The sequence below is a fragment of the Desmodus rotundus genome, chromosome 2 (genome assembly GCF_022682495.2).
Source record: "Desmodus rotundus isolate HL8 chromosome 2, HLdesRot8A.1, whole genome shotgun sequence".
Lineage (NCBI taxonomy): Eukaryota > Metazoa > Chordata > Mammalia > Chiroptera > Phyllostomidae > Desmodus > Desmodus rotundus.
Genome location: NC_071388.1, coordinates 181925038 through 181941773, shown reverse-complemented (window position 1 = coordinate 181941773; position 16736 = coordinate 181925038). Strand labels below are relative to the sequence as shown.

General features: G+C 39.5%; 1 protein-coding gene across 4 annotated transcripts in view; it reads left to right on the top strand.

Annotated features, from left to right (window-relative positions):
* The window catches only part of ALS2 (alsin Rho guanine nucleotide exchange factor ALS2), a 74866-nt gene extending 65934 nt beyond the window's left edge, over positions 1-8932 (top strand). For 3 of the 4 annotated variants that reach the window (XM_024563856.4, XM_053918943.2, XM_045198199.3), the window contains exons 27-34: positions 275-432; positions 2493-2615; positions 3084-3260; positions 4108-4153; positions 4361-4422; positions 4984-5133; positions 5546-5642; positions 7591-8931. In XM_024563856.4, the coding sequence (XP_024419624.2) occupies positions 275-432; positions 2493-2615; positions 3084-3260; positions 4108-4153; positions 4361-4422; positions 4984-5133; positions 5546-5642; positions 7591-7629 (852 nt within the window). In that variant the 3' untranslated portion in view covers positions 7630-8931. Of the gene's footprint in view, positions 1-274; positions 433-2492; positions 2616-3083; positions 3261-4107; positions 4154-4360; positions 4423-4983; positions 5134-5545; positions 5643-7590 lie in introns of all 4 variants that reach the window. The other variant, XM_053918944.2, reaches the window with a different exon arrangement.
* Positions 8933-16736: the final 7804 nt, after the last annotated feature.

Here is a 16736-nt window from a genome sequence, read left to right as displayed (position 1 = left end):
AAGTTTAAAGTATATTGGAACCTTTCTTTTAATGATATTCTATATCAGTATATCTGAAGCTATTTTCCTGAGATGTTAAAAGGATTTTTTGATTAAGATTAGGAACTCCTACTTTATATAATTTGGGTAGACTTCACTTTCAGAAAAGTTAAGAGTATTTGAATTTTCCTGGTCCATAAGTTGACTCCTGAAATTTTGAAAGTTGTTTATTATTTATGGATTGTTTCTCTGTTGGTGCACATTGACCGACTTCATTGATTCTCTCCCTGCTCAGGCCTGCGACACTCCTCTGCACCCCCTGGGCAGGCTTGTGGAGACACTGGTTGCAGTGTACAGAATGACATACGTGGGTGTGGGCGCCAACCGCCGGTTATTGCAGGAGGCTGTGAAGGAGATTAAGTCCTACCTTAAGCGAATTTTCCAGCTGGTGAGGTAAGAGATCTTTTCATTGAAGCCTGTGAGTTGTGGGATATTAGTTTATACTAATGGTTTGGGTATCTTCACTCTGAATCTAGAGATTATAAGTTCATGAAGAATCTTTAATGTTTCCCTTTATCACAGAAATTATTCATTAAGAAAATGCTGTTATGCCAGAGATCCTTAGATTGAATAATGACATGTTTTTACTTTATGTTTATGCTATGAGAATAAAAAAAGAACCTTAGCCATTGTTACTTGTTTCCTTTATGTCTTTCTTATTCATTAAGTGTAATAGGAGGCTAAAATAAATGTTATTTAATTCTAATTTTGGTATGAAACACAGTAGTCTTATATGGATTTCATCTCTAGGCAAAATAATGTCTCTAAAACCTAACCACAGAGAAGATAAAGTCTAATACAAAGTTTTGCCCCTGAGTATTTACTGTCACTTGACAGCAACAACATATTTGTTCATTTAGTCAACAAATATTTATTGAGTGCATCTATGTGTTAGCCACCATTCTAGCTCTTGGAGGAATTTATCAGTGAACAAAACAACAACAACAAAATGTTTAAAATCTGTACCATCGTAGAGCTTGCACTGTAGCGGAACAAAACAAACAAAACGTAGTATGTCAGATGACAATAAATATGATGGAATGAGTGAGAATGGGCCTGAAGGTAAGTTGCTATTTTAAACAGAAGGTCAGGGGGGCCCGACTAATGAGGTAATATTTGAACAGAGATTCTGAAGGAGGTAAGAAAGTGAGCAAGTGAGCACTTCTGAAAAGAGTTTTAAGGCAGCAAGCAAATCTGGAACCAGTGAAATTCAAAATCCTTTACTGGGTATAAAGAAAATATTATGTTAAGATAACTAGGCAAAAGTTTGAATTTGTCCCAGAAAACTTTGTTATTAGCCTCAAATTAACAAATGCATATGGAAATGTTTCATGTTTCAGGGGGTATTGTGATCTACTGAACAGACCACTGGGTTGGGAGTGTTTCAGCTCTGACATTAGCAAGATGGGTGTAATGAAGATAAGTTTCCTGAGCTTAGCTTTCCCAACTATAAAATTAGTGACAGAGGCGGGGGCAGGGAGGAAATTTACAACAGTAGAGAAGATTGCAGACTGCCTTTAAAGAGAAAGGGTCATGGTTAAAGTCTGTAAAAATAAAGAGGACAATGAACTTGTTCATGGTAGAGCCCACCAGTTGCATATAAGAGATTGGAGATAAAATGTAGGGCAAATTCAAAGCCTAGAAAAAAAATCCTCAACAATTTTGGAATGGTGGCAGCCTGATCACCTCGAAAGTTTTTTCTGCAACTTGACTTTTTATATAAACACTTAGAATTATATGGATTTTAGGTAAAAATATAATTTTATTAACCAATGCCACCCCAATAAATTTAATTTAAAAAAAAGTTTTAGTCCTGACTTCTGTGGCTGAATGGATGGAGTGCCAGCCTGTGAACTAAAAGGTGGCCGGTTCAATTCCCAGTCAGGGCACATGCCTGGGTTGCAAGCCAGGTACCTGTTTTGGGGGCATGCGAGAGGCAGCTTCAGTGTGTCTCTCAGCCGTTGATGTTTCTCTCCCTTTATTCTCCTCTCTCTAAAAATAAATAAAATCTAAAAAGAAAGATTTAAGAAAAAGTTGAAAAAATTTTACAATAATTGAGTTTTTTCTTAATATTTGACATTTAAGTAATTTCTACTGATACTTATTTATACTCCGAGAAAATGGTCTCTGTTAAAAGAGTTTATACAGATCGACATCAGATGAGATTTGCCAGTAAGAGAAATACATGTAATGTAGATCAGAATTCTTCATTCTTAAATAACTAGACAGAAAAAAACCATAGTACATGGAAATTTTTAGTGGTATTATTAGCTATACTCTTAATTCCATTTTGTAAGGAGCATCAGTTAAGAATCTCAGACAACTAAAATATTTAGCTAATAAGTTTGATATCATAAGTCCTTAAATAAATTAAATAATGGAAATGTGTTTTTACTCGTTTAGCCACTCTAGAGGTATAATTGCATAATTACGGTTTTTTTATTACTCCTTAGGTTTTTATTTCCTGAGCTCCCTGAAGAGGGCAGCACAATTCCTCTCTCTGCTCCTCCACCATCTGAAAGGAAATCCTTTTGCACTGGGATGTCAGACTCCAGATCCGAATCGCCAGAGCCGGGGTAAATGGAGTTAGGTGGAGAGAGTGAAGAAAGGTGGTGGGGTCCTATCCAAAGCATCCTGGAAAAGTTGTTTTCTCCAGATCTCCGTTTCCTTATTTCTAAAATGATGTGGTTGTACTAGGTAATCTCTGAGGTTCCTTTTAGCTCTCAAGTTCATGGAAGTGCAGCCACGAATGACTGGACTCAAAGGCAGCTGAGCAAAGTAACATCATGCTGACCTAGAATAACAACAGAGAAATCAGTCTCAAAATGGAAACCACGTAGATTTTCAGTTAGATTTCAACTTATGAAAAGAATTCACAGTCGGTCCAAGATAAAACTCTGGGGCTAAGCTCCTCATGTGAACTCCATATATAAAAGTAGAATAGTATTATAACTGCTTTTTTACTCAAAATTTCCCATCTTTACATTCAATTTTGATTCTATATTAATTTTAATATTAATGATTTCTTCTCTGATATTTTGTAGTTATGTGGTAACAAGTTCGGGGTTACTGCTTCCTGTGCTCCTACCTCGGCTGTACCCACCACTGTTCATGCTCTATGCCCTGGATAATGATCGTGAGGAAGACATTTACTGGGAGTGTGTTCTGCGACTAAATAAGCAGCCAGATATTGCTCTTCTGGGCTTCCTTGGGGTGCAGAGGTAAGTACAGTAGTTATGAGTGGCATCAAGTGGTTTTATTTTAAAGTGAAAACAGCATTATTAGGCATTTGGTACTTTGATGTGTAATTATGTATATGATTTGCAGTTTACTCATTTGCATATCTGTATTCCACAAAATAGTGATATTTAATAATCTTTGAAGGTGAGTATGGAACCAATTGGAGTGTGTTTTTTATTTGTATATGTATACACACACACACACACATAAATTTAAATTATCCCACCTGATATTTTGCAGTTCTTTAAAGCAAAATACATATATCCATATTTTCAGAAAAAGCTAATTGTATTCAGTCTTTGGCATTCTTCCTTCATTTCTCTTTCCTCCTTCCTCATCTATAATTTCCAATTTAAAAGTTTTAGAAGTGCTCTTTTTGTTGTAAGGCATTATTTCTTGTTATTCCAGGGGAATATTAAGTGATTATGCTTACTTTCTAGTGCTGTGATAAGGCCAATCACCCCAATGCCCAATAATTACATATTTGTGCTGTCAAAAAAGTGAATAAACCTGAATTGGAATGCACATTTTTTTCAGTGGAATAATTTAATAGTGAAAATGAGATGCAGCAGCGTGGAGGAAAGCTTTTGGCCAATGTTGGCTCATATCCGTAACATATAGGGTTATTGGAGTATAGAATGACAAATTTGTTAGGGGCGTGACAGAAACTTTAAATTACTTCTGGAATGTTTATTAAAACTTCACCTGCTTGTGGCACTTATTTTAAATGGGGGACAGGGAAGCTAAGTATAGCCATCACCTGTTTTTATGGGGATTAAGTTACTGTAAGTAACAATTTGTAATAACAAAGTATGGATTCCGTTGTAGGAAATTTTGGCCAGTGACCTTGTCAATCCTTGGAGAGACTAAAAAGGTATAGTAGATTTTAGTTTCCTCAGCAACTATGCTTTTCTTTGGAATGGGGGATTTGAGATACCAAGACATTTCCATCTTACTTCACTGGAATGGTACCCAAGCCTGAGTTACTCCCCAAAGACCTGTGCCCTGCCATCACTGTCATCCTATTATTGCAGTAAAGGACAGCTTTTCTCGTTGAGCTTCATCAATTCTCTTTTTGCAGGTTTTGCCGACCACGAAAGATGCTTGTTTTGCCTCAGCTGTAGAATGTCTACAGCAGATCAGGTAATCTGATTTGTTGAAAAATCACATAAATCAAAGTAGTGGTTAGTCTATTAAAAAATTAATGAGATCTTAGTTTCATTTAAGCTCTAAGCAGCCCCTCCACTCCTAGATGGTGTCAATCTCAGCCTGGAGATAAGAAAGGCTCTTCTGAAACATTTAGATTACCTTTTACTCTGCAAGGCCCTTGCATTTTCAAAAGTGGTGGCATGCCTACCCAGAAACTTATCTATACAATCACACCTTTAGCCAAATGGAAATTAACTAAATTCTTACTCAGAAGAACATATATTAGGAAAGTAAGATCCACTTCGGTAAAAGGAGATGATGAATCTTAGTGAATTCACTTAGTGAATTCTTCCGGCTGAATCATAGAGAGTTGGGAGCTTCCTTTCTCAAAGAACCATGGGATTACAAAGGTCATCCCTTCTAGTGATTCATTATGCCTGATGTGTCCAATTTAAGGCACATGTACCCCAGGAAGGTATATGTTCAAAAATTAATATCAAATGGCTCTATTAAGAAGATGATATGGTATCTTTTTGTCCTTTTTCCCCCCAACAGCACAACATTTACCCCATCAGACAAACTTAAAGTCATCCAGCAGACTTTTGAAGAGATCTCACAGAGTGTCCTGGCATCACTGCAGGAAGACTTCCTGTGGTCCATGGATGACTTGTTTCCTGTTTTCTTATATGTGGTGCTACGGGCCAGGTGATCAGTCTTTCTGACTTTAATATTAGTGACTACTTATTTTAACGTGTATGCCTTTTGCTTTTTAAAAAAATATATTTATTTATTTTTAGATGGAGGGGAAGGGAGAGAAACATCAATGTGTAGTTGCCTCTTGTGCACCCCCAAGTAGGGGCTTGGCATGTGCCTTGACTGGGAATCGAACCTGCAAACCAATCCATTGAGCTCCACCAGCCAGGATTTCATTTGCTTTTTTTGAACTGATGATAGGAATATACTCTTCCACTAGAAAAAAAAAAAATCTATTTTTATTAACCCATTTCACTATGGCATTACCTCTTTGTTGAGCTATTTTTTTCCCTTCAAACAGATTTTGAAGAAGGATGTACATATGAATAGAAATAACTCAGTATCTTTTTTTCTTATTGGGCAGGATTAGGAATTTAGGCTCTGAGGTACATCTCATTGAGGATCTGATGGACCCGTATCTTCAGCATGGGGAGCAGGGCATAATGTTCACCACCTTGAAGGTAAGTGTAGGTGTTACTTATCATTTGTTATCTTAAAATCTGTCCTTCATTTGCCATAATATAAATCTGTCATTAGCGAATTTTCTTCTTTATAAAAGTTTAATGCAAACAATTTAAGTACTTTTAGAGCACATATTATTAATATTTTAAAATATATTAAAGTACGAATCAGTTAATTATTATGCATAAAGCAAATTATTCCCCACCCAATATTCTCTATAAATTGATCATTTATATCATTAACAGATGCTTATGAATGTAGACTATCCATATAAATGTAACTCTAGGAAAGAAACAAAAAGGATTCTTCAAAAAAAAAGTATTGTCAAAAAAAGTATTCAAAAATGGAGCTATTTAGTGGTACTAAGGTAAAAATGCAGAAGGCACTATGGATAGAATGAATATGAATTGGGTCTTCTTTTTCCTTCATGTATTTACTGTAACCAATAGATTATTGAGGTTCCCTGATCTGGGTGCTCTCTAGGGGTTGTCCACAGTCACTTCCGTTCCCCCACCTCAGTTTTTCTTGGCCTGTGGCAGAATCATTCTGAAGTTTATTGGAAGAACAACAGATAGAAAATGACAAAAATACTTTTGAAAAAAGAGAGGGAGAATAGACCCACTCTACCAGGTTAGAATTATAATAATTAAGATAGTATATTACTATCACAGGAATAGACAAATAACGATTCAATAAATGGAAGGGATAGCCCCCATGTAAACATTATTATAATAAAACTTTCACATGTGAAAATGGAAAAACCAGACACATATGGAAAAGAGAAGTTTTATGTAACGGTTAAAGTATTGGGATAGCTCATTAAAAATTTTGGAAGGAGTGTGAAATCAGGGTGGAATCACCCACTTTGTAAATTACAGATGCTTTAGGGTTAAATATAGAAAAAGGAAGAGAAAAGGAAAGACAGACAAATTAAAATGAGAAAAAACCTAGAATTTAATGTCAGTTTTCTGGTTTGGGTTAATTTTTTAAACTTTTCAACGTAAATACCATTTCTGTTAAATAAATAAACTGAAAAAGGGTGGTGGGAAAGGAAAATACTGACCACCAATGAATTATTAACTACTTATGTTTATTGAACAGCATCTTTAAACATACCACCAAGGAAGAAACTGAATTAGTACATTTATATGTAAGAACGTGCTCAACCTCACTGAATATAATAGTACTGCAGATTTAAACAGGGTGTCATATTGTGCCTACTAAATTGACAAAAACATTTTAAAATTTAACCAGTGCTGGTGTGGTTATAGTGAAATCAGTATTATTCCCATATTGCTCATAATGGATTATATTAAATAGCATTTACCCTTTTGGAAACAGTTATTATTAACATTGATATCAAAAACACCAAAAGTGTTTGTGGAGTTTGCATAGTCCTACTCCTGGAGATTTGTTCTTATTAAAGAATGGAAAACATTCTATATGATTTGAATGAAGTGCTCTTTGCAGTGTGAGTGGCTCCCAGGCCTGGATACTTTCAGAATCACCTGGAGATGCTGCTTAAAAATGCATTCCTGGAAGTTCTGACTCATTAGGACTGAAATGATGCTTAATCTGTATGTTTACCGAACACACTAGATGATTCCAATTTCAGTTATTTGTGTACCTTATACTCTAAATATCCAATTAATAGTGGCTTAGCAAATTGTAGTATTTCTACTTAGTGAAGAATATTGTACAGCTTGTAAAAAGTTTTGTGTGTGTGTGTTTTACAATTAGAGAAAAATGTACAAAGTTTTATCCATTAAACTAGGCAGTAAAGACATTGGATAGGAGACTGGAAGGAAACGGGAAAAATGAAAGCAACTGATTTTGTTGGGCTATTAGAATTAATAAGGGATTTCCTTTCTTTAGTCCTATGTGCACTGCTATGTTTATGTAATTTCTCTCAAAGTAAATTTGAAATTGTATTGCCCTTTTTTTCAGGCATGTTACTACCAGATCCAGCGTGAGAAGCTTAACTAGGCTGCATGGCAGCTTGACAACTGGATTATCTATACAGAGTGTTACAGCACCATCTGGCATCTTCCTGAAGTGGCAAAAGAGAATGGTCTTGAAATTAGGATGTTGTGTTATTTTAGTGGTTTTTTTCTGAACCTTACTAATGATGAGAGCCCTGGGCCCAGAAGAAAAGACTGTACCATTTAAAGGGAGAGTTGAAAAGGATGTAGAAATCAGAATCGACCAGTCCCTGGCCAATAATAAGTTTTCAAAATACCATACACCTACTGTTTGAAAAAAGGGTATCTCTTCCTACACTAAAGGTTACGCCAGCTACATGATGTTGCAAGAAAAGTTCTCAGTATAGCTTCTTACATTAAAGAAGATGATGGATAATTTGGAATTTCCAGTTTGCCTGCAGTTACCCCAGACCCCTTTGCAAGGAGCAGATTGTACTTGAAACTACAGTAACCACACTATGCCTTCCTGAATCCCTTGCAATCATGTGTGCATCATGCTTCTTTGCTGAGAGAGGGGAAAGAGAACTTTTAAACTACAGTTTTAACTTTTTCTAAGCTTTTCCACCACGGTATTCATCGTGGGAGACATTCAATACAGTGACCAGCAAACCACAACCCCAAACCCGGAACGCATCTAAATAGGAGTATTCTGCCTCCTGAGTGAACAAGAACATAGGAATTTTGTTCTACAGAGTGAATACACTGGAATTCAGATACTGACTCTGCGCTGCTATGGATCCTCATTTGTCCATGTGCAAATGCTGTATCCCGAGGCCTGTGAAGAGAGCCTGAGGAGCTTTTGCATGCAGGCTGTGTTTTGGAGCAGGACAAAAGACTAGGAGACAGGGAAGCAAAGAACTGCATCCCTCCTATATCCTGCCTAGTTTGTGGCTCTTCCCTATACCTCGCATTAAATTCACAGAGGGGAAGAAAAAGGAAACAAGCTTTGGCTTTTCCTATCTCAAAAGTATTATGACACTTCAGTGTTGTAGTGTTTGTTTTTTATGTCCTGTTGTAAGTGGTTGGTGTATACTGTATAAGTAACACTAATAGCTGTTCTGAATAACATAGGTGCTTTTCCTCATCTCATCTACACAAATGGTGAGTGTATGGAGTATCCTCCTGATTTATTAACATCAGCAGATGTTAATTTGGAAAAAGGATCATGGTTTCTGCTCTACTTTATAATCAAGACAAATGTTTATTAAAATACCATTTTGGAATGCTGGCTATAATGTAATGGCAATTTTCATAATAAAAGACATTGATCTTTATGAGGTTGTTTTGATTACAGGAGAGATGGCACAGGGCAGCCTAAAAATTTAAAAGAAATCCAGGTTTAGTATTTTTGCTTACATTATAATCTGTGCCCCTTTGTATTGGCCTCAGAGGATCCTTCAGGGTTTTAGACATCTCTCTTTAAAATAAACATAAGCTTATAATTATAGCACCTTTGGTGGCAAAGGCCAAATAACTTTCTGATCCTAATAACCTGAGGACAAGGGTCATTTTTTGTTTTATTGTTTATGCTATTGCATTGGTCCCCACTTTTCCCCCATGAGGACAAGGGTCTTAAAAGAAATCTATTATTTCTTTGGACAAAGGCATATTTTGACAGTTACTTCTCTCTCTCTCCTCCCACCACTCACCCCCCAAACAGGTTCAGAGAAGAGAAGAGTGAGGAGTTAAAATATTCTGGTAGAAATATTAGGCCTTAGTTAATCATCCTCTGGTTGTAATATCTTCTCAAGAAGCCTGTCCATTTCCCTGATGCTTTGGGAAGAGACCAACACTTAAAGATTAGTTTATGTTAAATACTTTACATTAATTCCACATACAACTTAGAAAAACCAATGTACTGAATACCTTTGACCTCTTAAGAGAGAGACCTGGGCCCTGGCTGGTGTGGCTTAGTGGACTGAGTGCTGGCCTGTGAACCAAAGGGTCACCGGTTCAATTCCCAGTCAGGGCACATTCCTGGGTTGCAGGTCAGGTCCCCAGTAGGGGGTACCAGAGGCAACCACACATTGATGTTTCCCTCTCTTTTTCCCTCCTTTCCCTTCTTTCTAAAAATGAATAAATAAAAATCTTTTTTAAAAAGTTATTTTAAAAAGTATAAAGAGAGAGAGAGAGAGAAAGGGACCCTGGGCTAATTGTGGAAATGGACAGAAACACTTGACACCCACTGAGAAATTCTCAAGTGCTTGGTAGGCTGTGTCAATTCTTAAGAAAACAATTATAACTCATCCTTTTATTGGAGTCACGAATGAAACTGCCCAGTTACTTTAGATTTTTACAGTATATTTGTACTTTTCAAATAGCATATTAAAATAATAAAATTTTATTTTTCTTAGGGGAAAGCCCTAAACCTCCAAGCCCATGTCTATAAATAAAAATACCTAGGTCTCGTGCAGCAGTTTGCGAAGATCTCACACACACGATGAATGCTTGAAGTGGCCTGTGAGGCAGACGTTCACCTCACCGCTCCCTGTTTTGCAGACAAGGAGTGGCTGTGATTTGCTCACTGTTAAAGCTGGGACTCAAATCTAGAATTTCCCAGTGCCCTTTCTACTACAGCTGCCCAGAGATGTCATTTCATATGGATTATGCATTAAAGTTGAACATGAACTTTAAAGTAAAATGAGTTGAAAATGAAAACTTTTGGTAAAATTATGTGCTTTTGATAAAATATAGTGTGCGCAAAACATTCACAAATGTATCACATTGCCAGCTTGGATCTTCGTCTACTGTGGAGAGCAGGGGAAAGCCATAGGTATGTTTAGGATAAAACGGCTGATAACCCTCTTCTAATCGCTATTTTTTACCTTGTGCCCTGGTGTCAGCAGCAGCGTTTCTCTTGTTCTTTCGTGATACCTACTTTCAAATGTTCCCCCCTCACTGCAATATAAAATTTTCAAATAAAGTAGCTCCCATCTGAGAGAGAGAATGGGCTAACTATGAAGTTCATCAGAACAAGGGCTTGGTAGGGGACCTTTCAGAAGGAACTGCTACAGGCTTCATTATTGGCTCAAGGGTCTATCATTGCTTTCTCAGCGTAACGTGAGAAAATGATTGAGGTTAGTAAGTCAGCTTATTCTCAGGTATCTCCACAGTTTTTCTTTTCATTAAAATAAAAATGTTGTCTTCTGTTGAGGGTGTCTGTTACCCTGAAATAGTCAACAAAAATATTAATCTTTAAGTATTAACTATGTGCTGGCAATTTGAGAGAAAACACTGAAGTGGAGGTTGAAGACGATAGAAGTTACTAGACTCTTCAGTGCAAGGAATATTTAAGACTTGTGACGGGAGGTTTGTGAGTAATGTACTGGTTAGGCTTCTGTGGATTAAATCAAAGAGGATGTGCAGAGATTTTCTCTGGAACGCTGAGGTGACGTTGGCAGTTAATAGCCCACTAGTATTTCCTATGCAAGCTTTTCTCTGGGTAGGAGCAACATTCCACGTTTGCGGTCTTGCAGGTAAGAGATGCTGCCAGATGATCCTCAGTTACCCACGGTCTGTGTGTCTGCCCTTCTGTCCATTTTTGATAGTTAAAGATACAGTTCTGGGCATTCAGATTTAAGTGATTTAGTTTCATTGTAATTCAAATTACATGGGAAATTTTATGATTTTGAAAGGGGTTTTGCTTTCAGAAGCTATTTTTAAAGTATAGAATAATGAGATGTCATGAAGATAAAATAAAATTGAGCATTTGTCCTAGTCCTAATCAGTATTGTGACCCAGAGAAAACCAGCCATTTTTTACAGGCCATTTCGCACTATTTTCGGGTCCTTCTCAGGCTTTGTTTAATAGAAAGCGTCATTTTGAAAAAGCATGATAGGGGCAGGGGGTGTAGCATTTAATAGTAATCACTACAGTTTTTAAAAGTTCATGGTTTTTAAATAATGTTTAGGACAAACTCCTCAGAAGTCAGTGGTACTAACACGGCTTCTAGTTAACAGTGGAACTGGCTGTCTTTTCTGTTAATTAATCCAGAATTGCTTGTGGTTCAGTATTTAACTTAACAGTCTCAAGAATTCTCGTTCTCAAGACAGCAGAAATAGGGAAGTCTCAGACAATTGGTGCAGAAGTTGTGAAAAGGAAGAAAAGGATTGACAGTCTTCTGCCAGGACCTGGCGTCTTTCAGGACTAATGGAAACAAAGGAGGAAAACATGATTTTACTGCTTGGTGATGCCACTGAATACCCTTTGAGTGTCCAGTTCCTTATGTGTAAAATGAAGGTTGCCTTTGATTATGTCAAAGGTCTCCTTCAGCTGCAATGTCAAAGTTTGGTGGGGAAGAAGGTTGAAGTCAGTATGAGCAGGTTGAGGAGGAGAGGAAGGGCAAGGGTCTCCGGTGTCTGACTGCCGCCCACCTCAGGATTGGCATCCCAGCTTCTACTGCACTCCTTCTGGGAGATATTGGCCTTTTCCTTCCATTTCTTGGTCTCCCATTTTCTGTTCCTTCCCAGCAAAAACTGGGAATATCAAGTGTTTGCTGCAACCCAAGCAGTTAGAACTGCTGAGACCATGGCAGTGAACAGGACAAACAAGCTGTCCACTCCCTGACCCTCTACAGACATGACCCACGCAGGGGCCAGGCACTGAACAGGTTAATGCGGAAGAGAACTGTAAGACATGCCAAGTGCTCTGAAGATAATAAGTCACTATAGTTTTCTTAGCCACCTGGAGGGAGAGACAGAGGAAAAATCATTTTCTGGGCATTTCTGTGAATTTTTGTCTTAGCTGCAGCTGCTAGAACAAAGTACCAGGGGCTGGGTGGCTTAAACAACAGAAGTGTATTTTCTCACAGTTCTGGGGGCTGGAAGTCAGATCAGGGTGCCGGCATGGTCAGGTTCTAGTGAGAGCTCTCTTCCTGGCTTGCAGACCGCCTCCTTCTCTCCGTGTGCTCTCACGGCAGAGAGCGAGCGAGCTCTGGTGTCTCTTCTTACAAGGTCAGTAATGCCATCGTGAGAGCCCCACCCTAATCATCTCCTAAGTCCCCACCTCCAAATATCACATCGGAGGTAAGGCTTCTATCAGTACAAAGAATTGGGGGGTGGGGAGGCACAATTTCAATCCATAGCAAATTTATCACAAACCCGAGGATGACCAGGCAGGCACAGTTTTCAGAATTCACCCAAGTTGTGGGGATGAAAATTACTGTTTATGCCTCTATGGCTAGAAACTAGTCCAAATGGGCTTTTTAGAATACACGAATTATCTGTGTGGCCCTGGAGTTGGGCATTAAATACGGGAGAAGTGTGGCCCACCTAATGATGCACAAACAGCGTCTGGCTTGTTCGATCTGTTGCCCCACCAAGGATGCACGATTTTTGAGATGTCCTTTGGGTACCAGGTTTTAAGAGGTTGCCCGATGAGTGTGATGGCTTGGAGTCTGTTTGCTCCGCCTTTGGCCTGTCTGGCAGACACTCCAACTCCCTTTTCTGTTCTCAACCCTGGGAGTCCCCTCTAGGAAGGAAGATGAATCACACATGCAATTGTTGTGCTAAATGATTCAACAGAGGCTCAAAAATTGGAACACAGGAAAAGGCAGTGTTTAACCTGACTCAGTGAGGGCTGGGCAGGTAAGGGTGGTGGGCAAGGCAAAGCATATGGTATTAAGAAGAATGTGTATGGAAAATTGTCTAAAATTCCGTAACGACTTTTCTGTGTTGCTCTTCTCACTGTCTTAGAATTTAGACAATAATGATGTCTTTTTCAAGATAGCTTCCCTGACTCAACCCCACAATCTATTTAGATTCTGGACAGTGGTTTTCAGTCATATCAGATTCAATACCCCAGTCTTTAACTACTAATTTGAAATTCTTCTTTAAAAAAATTCAGATTAATTCTGCATTATACTATTGTAACAAATGCTGCTGGTGCCCTACCCATGTCCCTGCTGTCCTTACGAATCTGATGCACTCTGGGCCAACCACCAACTGCCAGCGCCTGCACTCACTCAGAAAGTACACATGTAGCAGGCTGCGAGTGCCAGAGCAATGCTCTCTGGGAACAGCCCTCAACCAGTGACGGGTAACACTGGTGTATAGATCCCCCCACCTCCTTGTCTCTTGTTCCCCATGGGATTACTGGCTTCCCCCCTCTGCCCTGCCTCAATACCCTACTTCTCTCCTGGTGTTTCCTTTTTTAAAAAATATATTTTTATTTATTTTTTAGAGAGGGTAAGGGAGAGAGAAAGAGGGATAGAAACTAAATGTGTGGTTGACTCACACGCCCCCTACTGGGGACCTGGCCCACAACCCAGGCATGTGCCCTGACTGGGAATTGGCAATCCTTTGATTCGCAGGCCTGCACTCAACCACTGAGCCACATCAGCCTGGGCTTCTACTGGTGTTTCTTGAGATCACTTTCCAAACAAATCACCTCCCTAGAATCCTTACCCTGTGTCTGATTCTGGGGGAGACCAAACTAAGACACTTGTCTACACAAAACTTCAAAAAAATCTACATATATATATAAAAGAAGAATTAGTGTAATTGATAAGACATTGCACATTTCAATATGTAAATATGGGATACCACTGTACCTAAGATACGAAGAAGTAACACATGTTTACACCTACAGAAAATCCACCAGACATGCAGCAGCTTCGACTGCAGACACAGATAGTGGTGTGTGGTAGAAACCCCCCACCCGAACAGTACCATCAGTGACATGATTTTCTGAAATGATGGGCAACTTGACAGAGTCCAAGCAAAACAAAGTAAATTAATCCCTTGGTTGTGGTAGTAGTAGTAGTCCAGAAAACTCAGTGTGTGTTACAACTGTGCAAAAATACTTTGTATTTATAGAATATGTAAAGAAAAGTTGAGTTCTAGCATCAGATAATTATAGAGGTTTTCTTCCAGCAACACGAAAGTCCAGTGAGGCATTTGAAGGTTATACTGAGCACAAGGTGATTCTTCATTGCGTAGGGCAACTTTGTGTGGGGAAGTCCCTCAAAGAGCAGTGGGCATATTCCCCTTGCCCTCATTTCCTTAAGCCCTTCCCTGTCCTGTTGCCCGAGATGTAGAAGTGATGGCCAGAGCCCTAGCCACCACCTTGGGGCAGGAGGATAAGCACTCCACGTCCCAGGGTGGTGAAGCGATGAGTGGAAAGAACCTATTCTCTGAGAGCTTCACAGAGCAGAGCTGCCCTACCAGCCCCGGATTGTCAGCCTCTGGACTTTCGCATGAGCAAGATATAAACTTCCATCCTGTTAAGCCACTATGATTTGGGGTTTCTGCTTCTTGAAATTAAACCTACCTAAAGCAATATAGAAAATAAACTCTAAGAGTAGGGCTCAGCAGTAACACACGACTCTTGCAACGGCGATCGACGCCATGAAGAACTATAGGGCGCAATGGGAGGGGAAAGGGCATGAGGGCAGTCAGGCCAGGAAGGCTCGTCTGAGCTCTGGATGGTGGTAAAATCAAATAGGCAAAGAGGTGGGAAATAAATAAAACATCACTTGTGGGAAAAAAAAAAGAGGGAAGTAGAGGGAGTGTTTTATGGAATAGTTTTCTCTTTCACACAGCTGGTGATGATTAGAGAGTAAGGGCCACGGTGCAAGAATTTTTTATCATGAGGATCCCAGCGTGTAGCACAGAGCCTGACTTGCCCGAAAGTGCTGTGGCAAACATATTTCAGGGCACTAAGAACTTCATGGCCAGCACGACTGAATGAACTGTGTGCTGTCTATTGATCTACTCCCTAGTCCTGGATTCCGTGTAGAAGCTCGGCCCTGAGGATGACCCAGTCAGACAAAGGAGCAGATCTGCCGGGCAAGGACGTGAGCTGTTCTACAGCATCCAGTCCAGAGAATGGTACGTGGCTCCTGGATTCTTTTTCTAAACTAGGAAGGTCTGATAATATCACTCTGAATATGTGATCCAATGAATGGAAAGAAATTCTGATAGATTTATTGTGATTCCTACAAGAAACTTGTACATTTTTTAGTGTCCTATACATAAGTCTAAGTTATTTTCAAGGCAGGAAGCAATGAAATTGACACAATGTTTTACTTAAACTTAGAACTTCATAACTTGTTCACATTCAAAACATCACTGCAACAAATAGAATTTCTATGATAACACTTGTAAAAAAATCAAGCATTCACTACGATCTGTTTAGTCCTTTTAATCAGTGGAATCCTGAAACGTGTATAAAAACTCACTGGGAGACAGGCTGACGGCGGTCAGAGGGGAGGGCGCATGTGGGGCTGGGTGGAAAAGGTGAAGGGATTAAGAAGAAAAAACACCTCACAGACACATACACACACACAAGTTATTGGGAGTTAGAGTTTTTCAATAAGAATTTTCAGAAAGGGTAAACACAAATGACTCTACGAGATAGAGAAGGAGAGTCCAGAAAACAACTAGATAATTTTGGAGTAAGCCAAAGTCTAGTAAGATTGGGGAGGAGGAAGCAATATTGCTCTCATAATATCTTACACCTGTGTACTGTGATCTATTATTTCATCTAACATTAGCAGCACCCCTATGGGAAAGCTGCCACATCCTCATTTTGCCACAAGGAAACTGGGTTTCAGAGAGTTGGGTGACTTTCTGAAGTTCACAAGCAAGCAAGTGACAGAATAGGGCTTGAAGGTAGATCTTCTTGCCTTAAATCCAGGGTCGCGTCCACTCCTCATGAGCCCCTGTGGCACATCCCAGCTGACCTGTTCTTCATATTTACACCTGACTTTCTTTCCACCCCCACCTGCCTGCCACCCCGGCTCGGCCCTCTCCCTTTCCTAGGTCTCTCCCAAATCCTGAGGCTTGTGCTACAAGAGCTAAATCTGTTCTACAGCCGAGATGTGAACGGACTGCGTCTCCTGTACGACCTCCTCCACTCCCCGTGGCTGCAGGCCTTGCTGAAGGTGGGCGCCCTGAAGCTTGCCAGCCTTTGTTTGCTGTGGGAGCAGAAACTGCTACCCAACAGTGTCACATGTCAGTGGGCAGGAAATTGCAACTTGGAAGGAGTTCTTAGGAGACAATTTGCAGAGAGAGCTAACAAACCTCTTAGTTTAGGAAGGAATTCATTTTGAAGGCAAAGAGTATGGCAGCTCCTTTCTTTTCTCCCCGGGGCCCCTGGGAGCACAAAGCA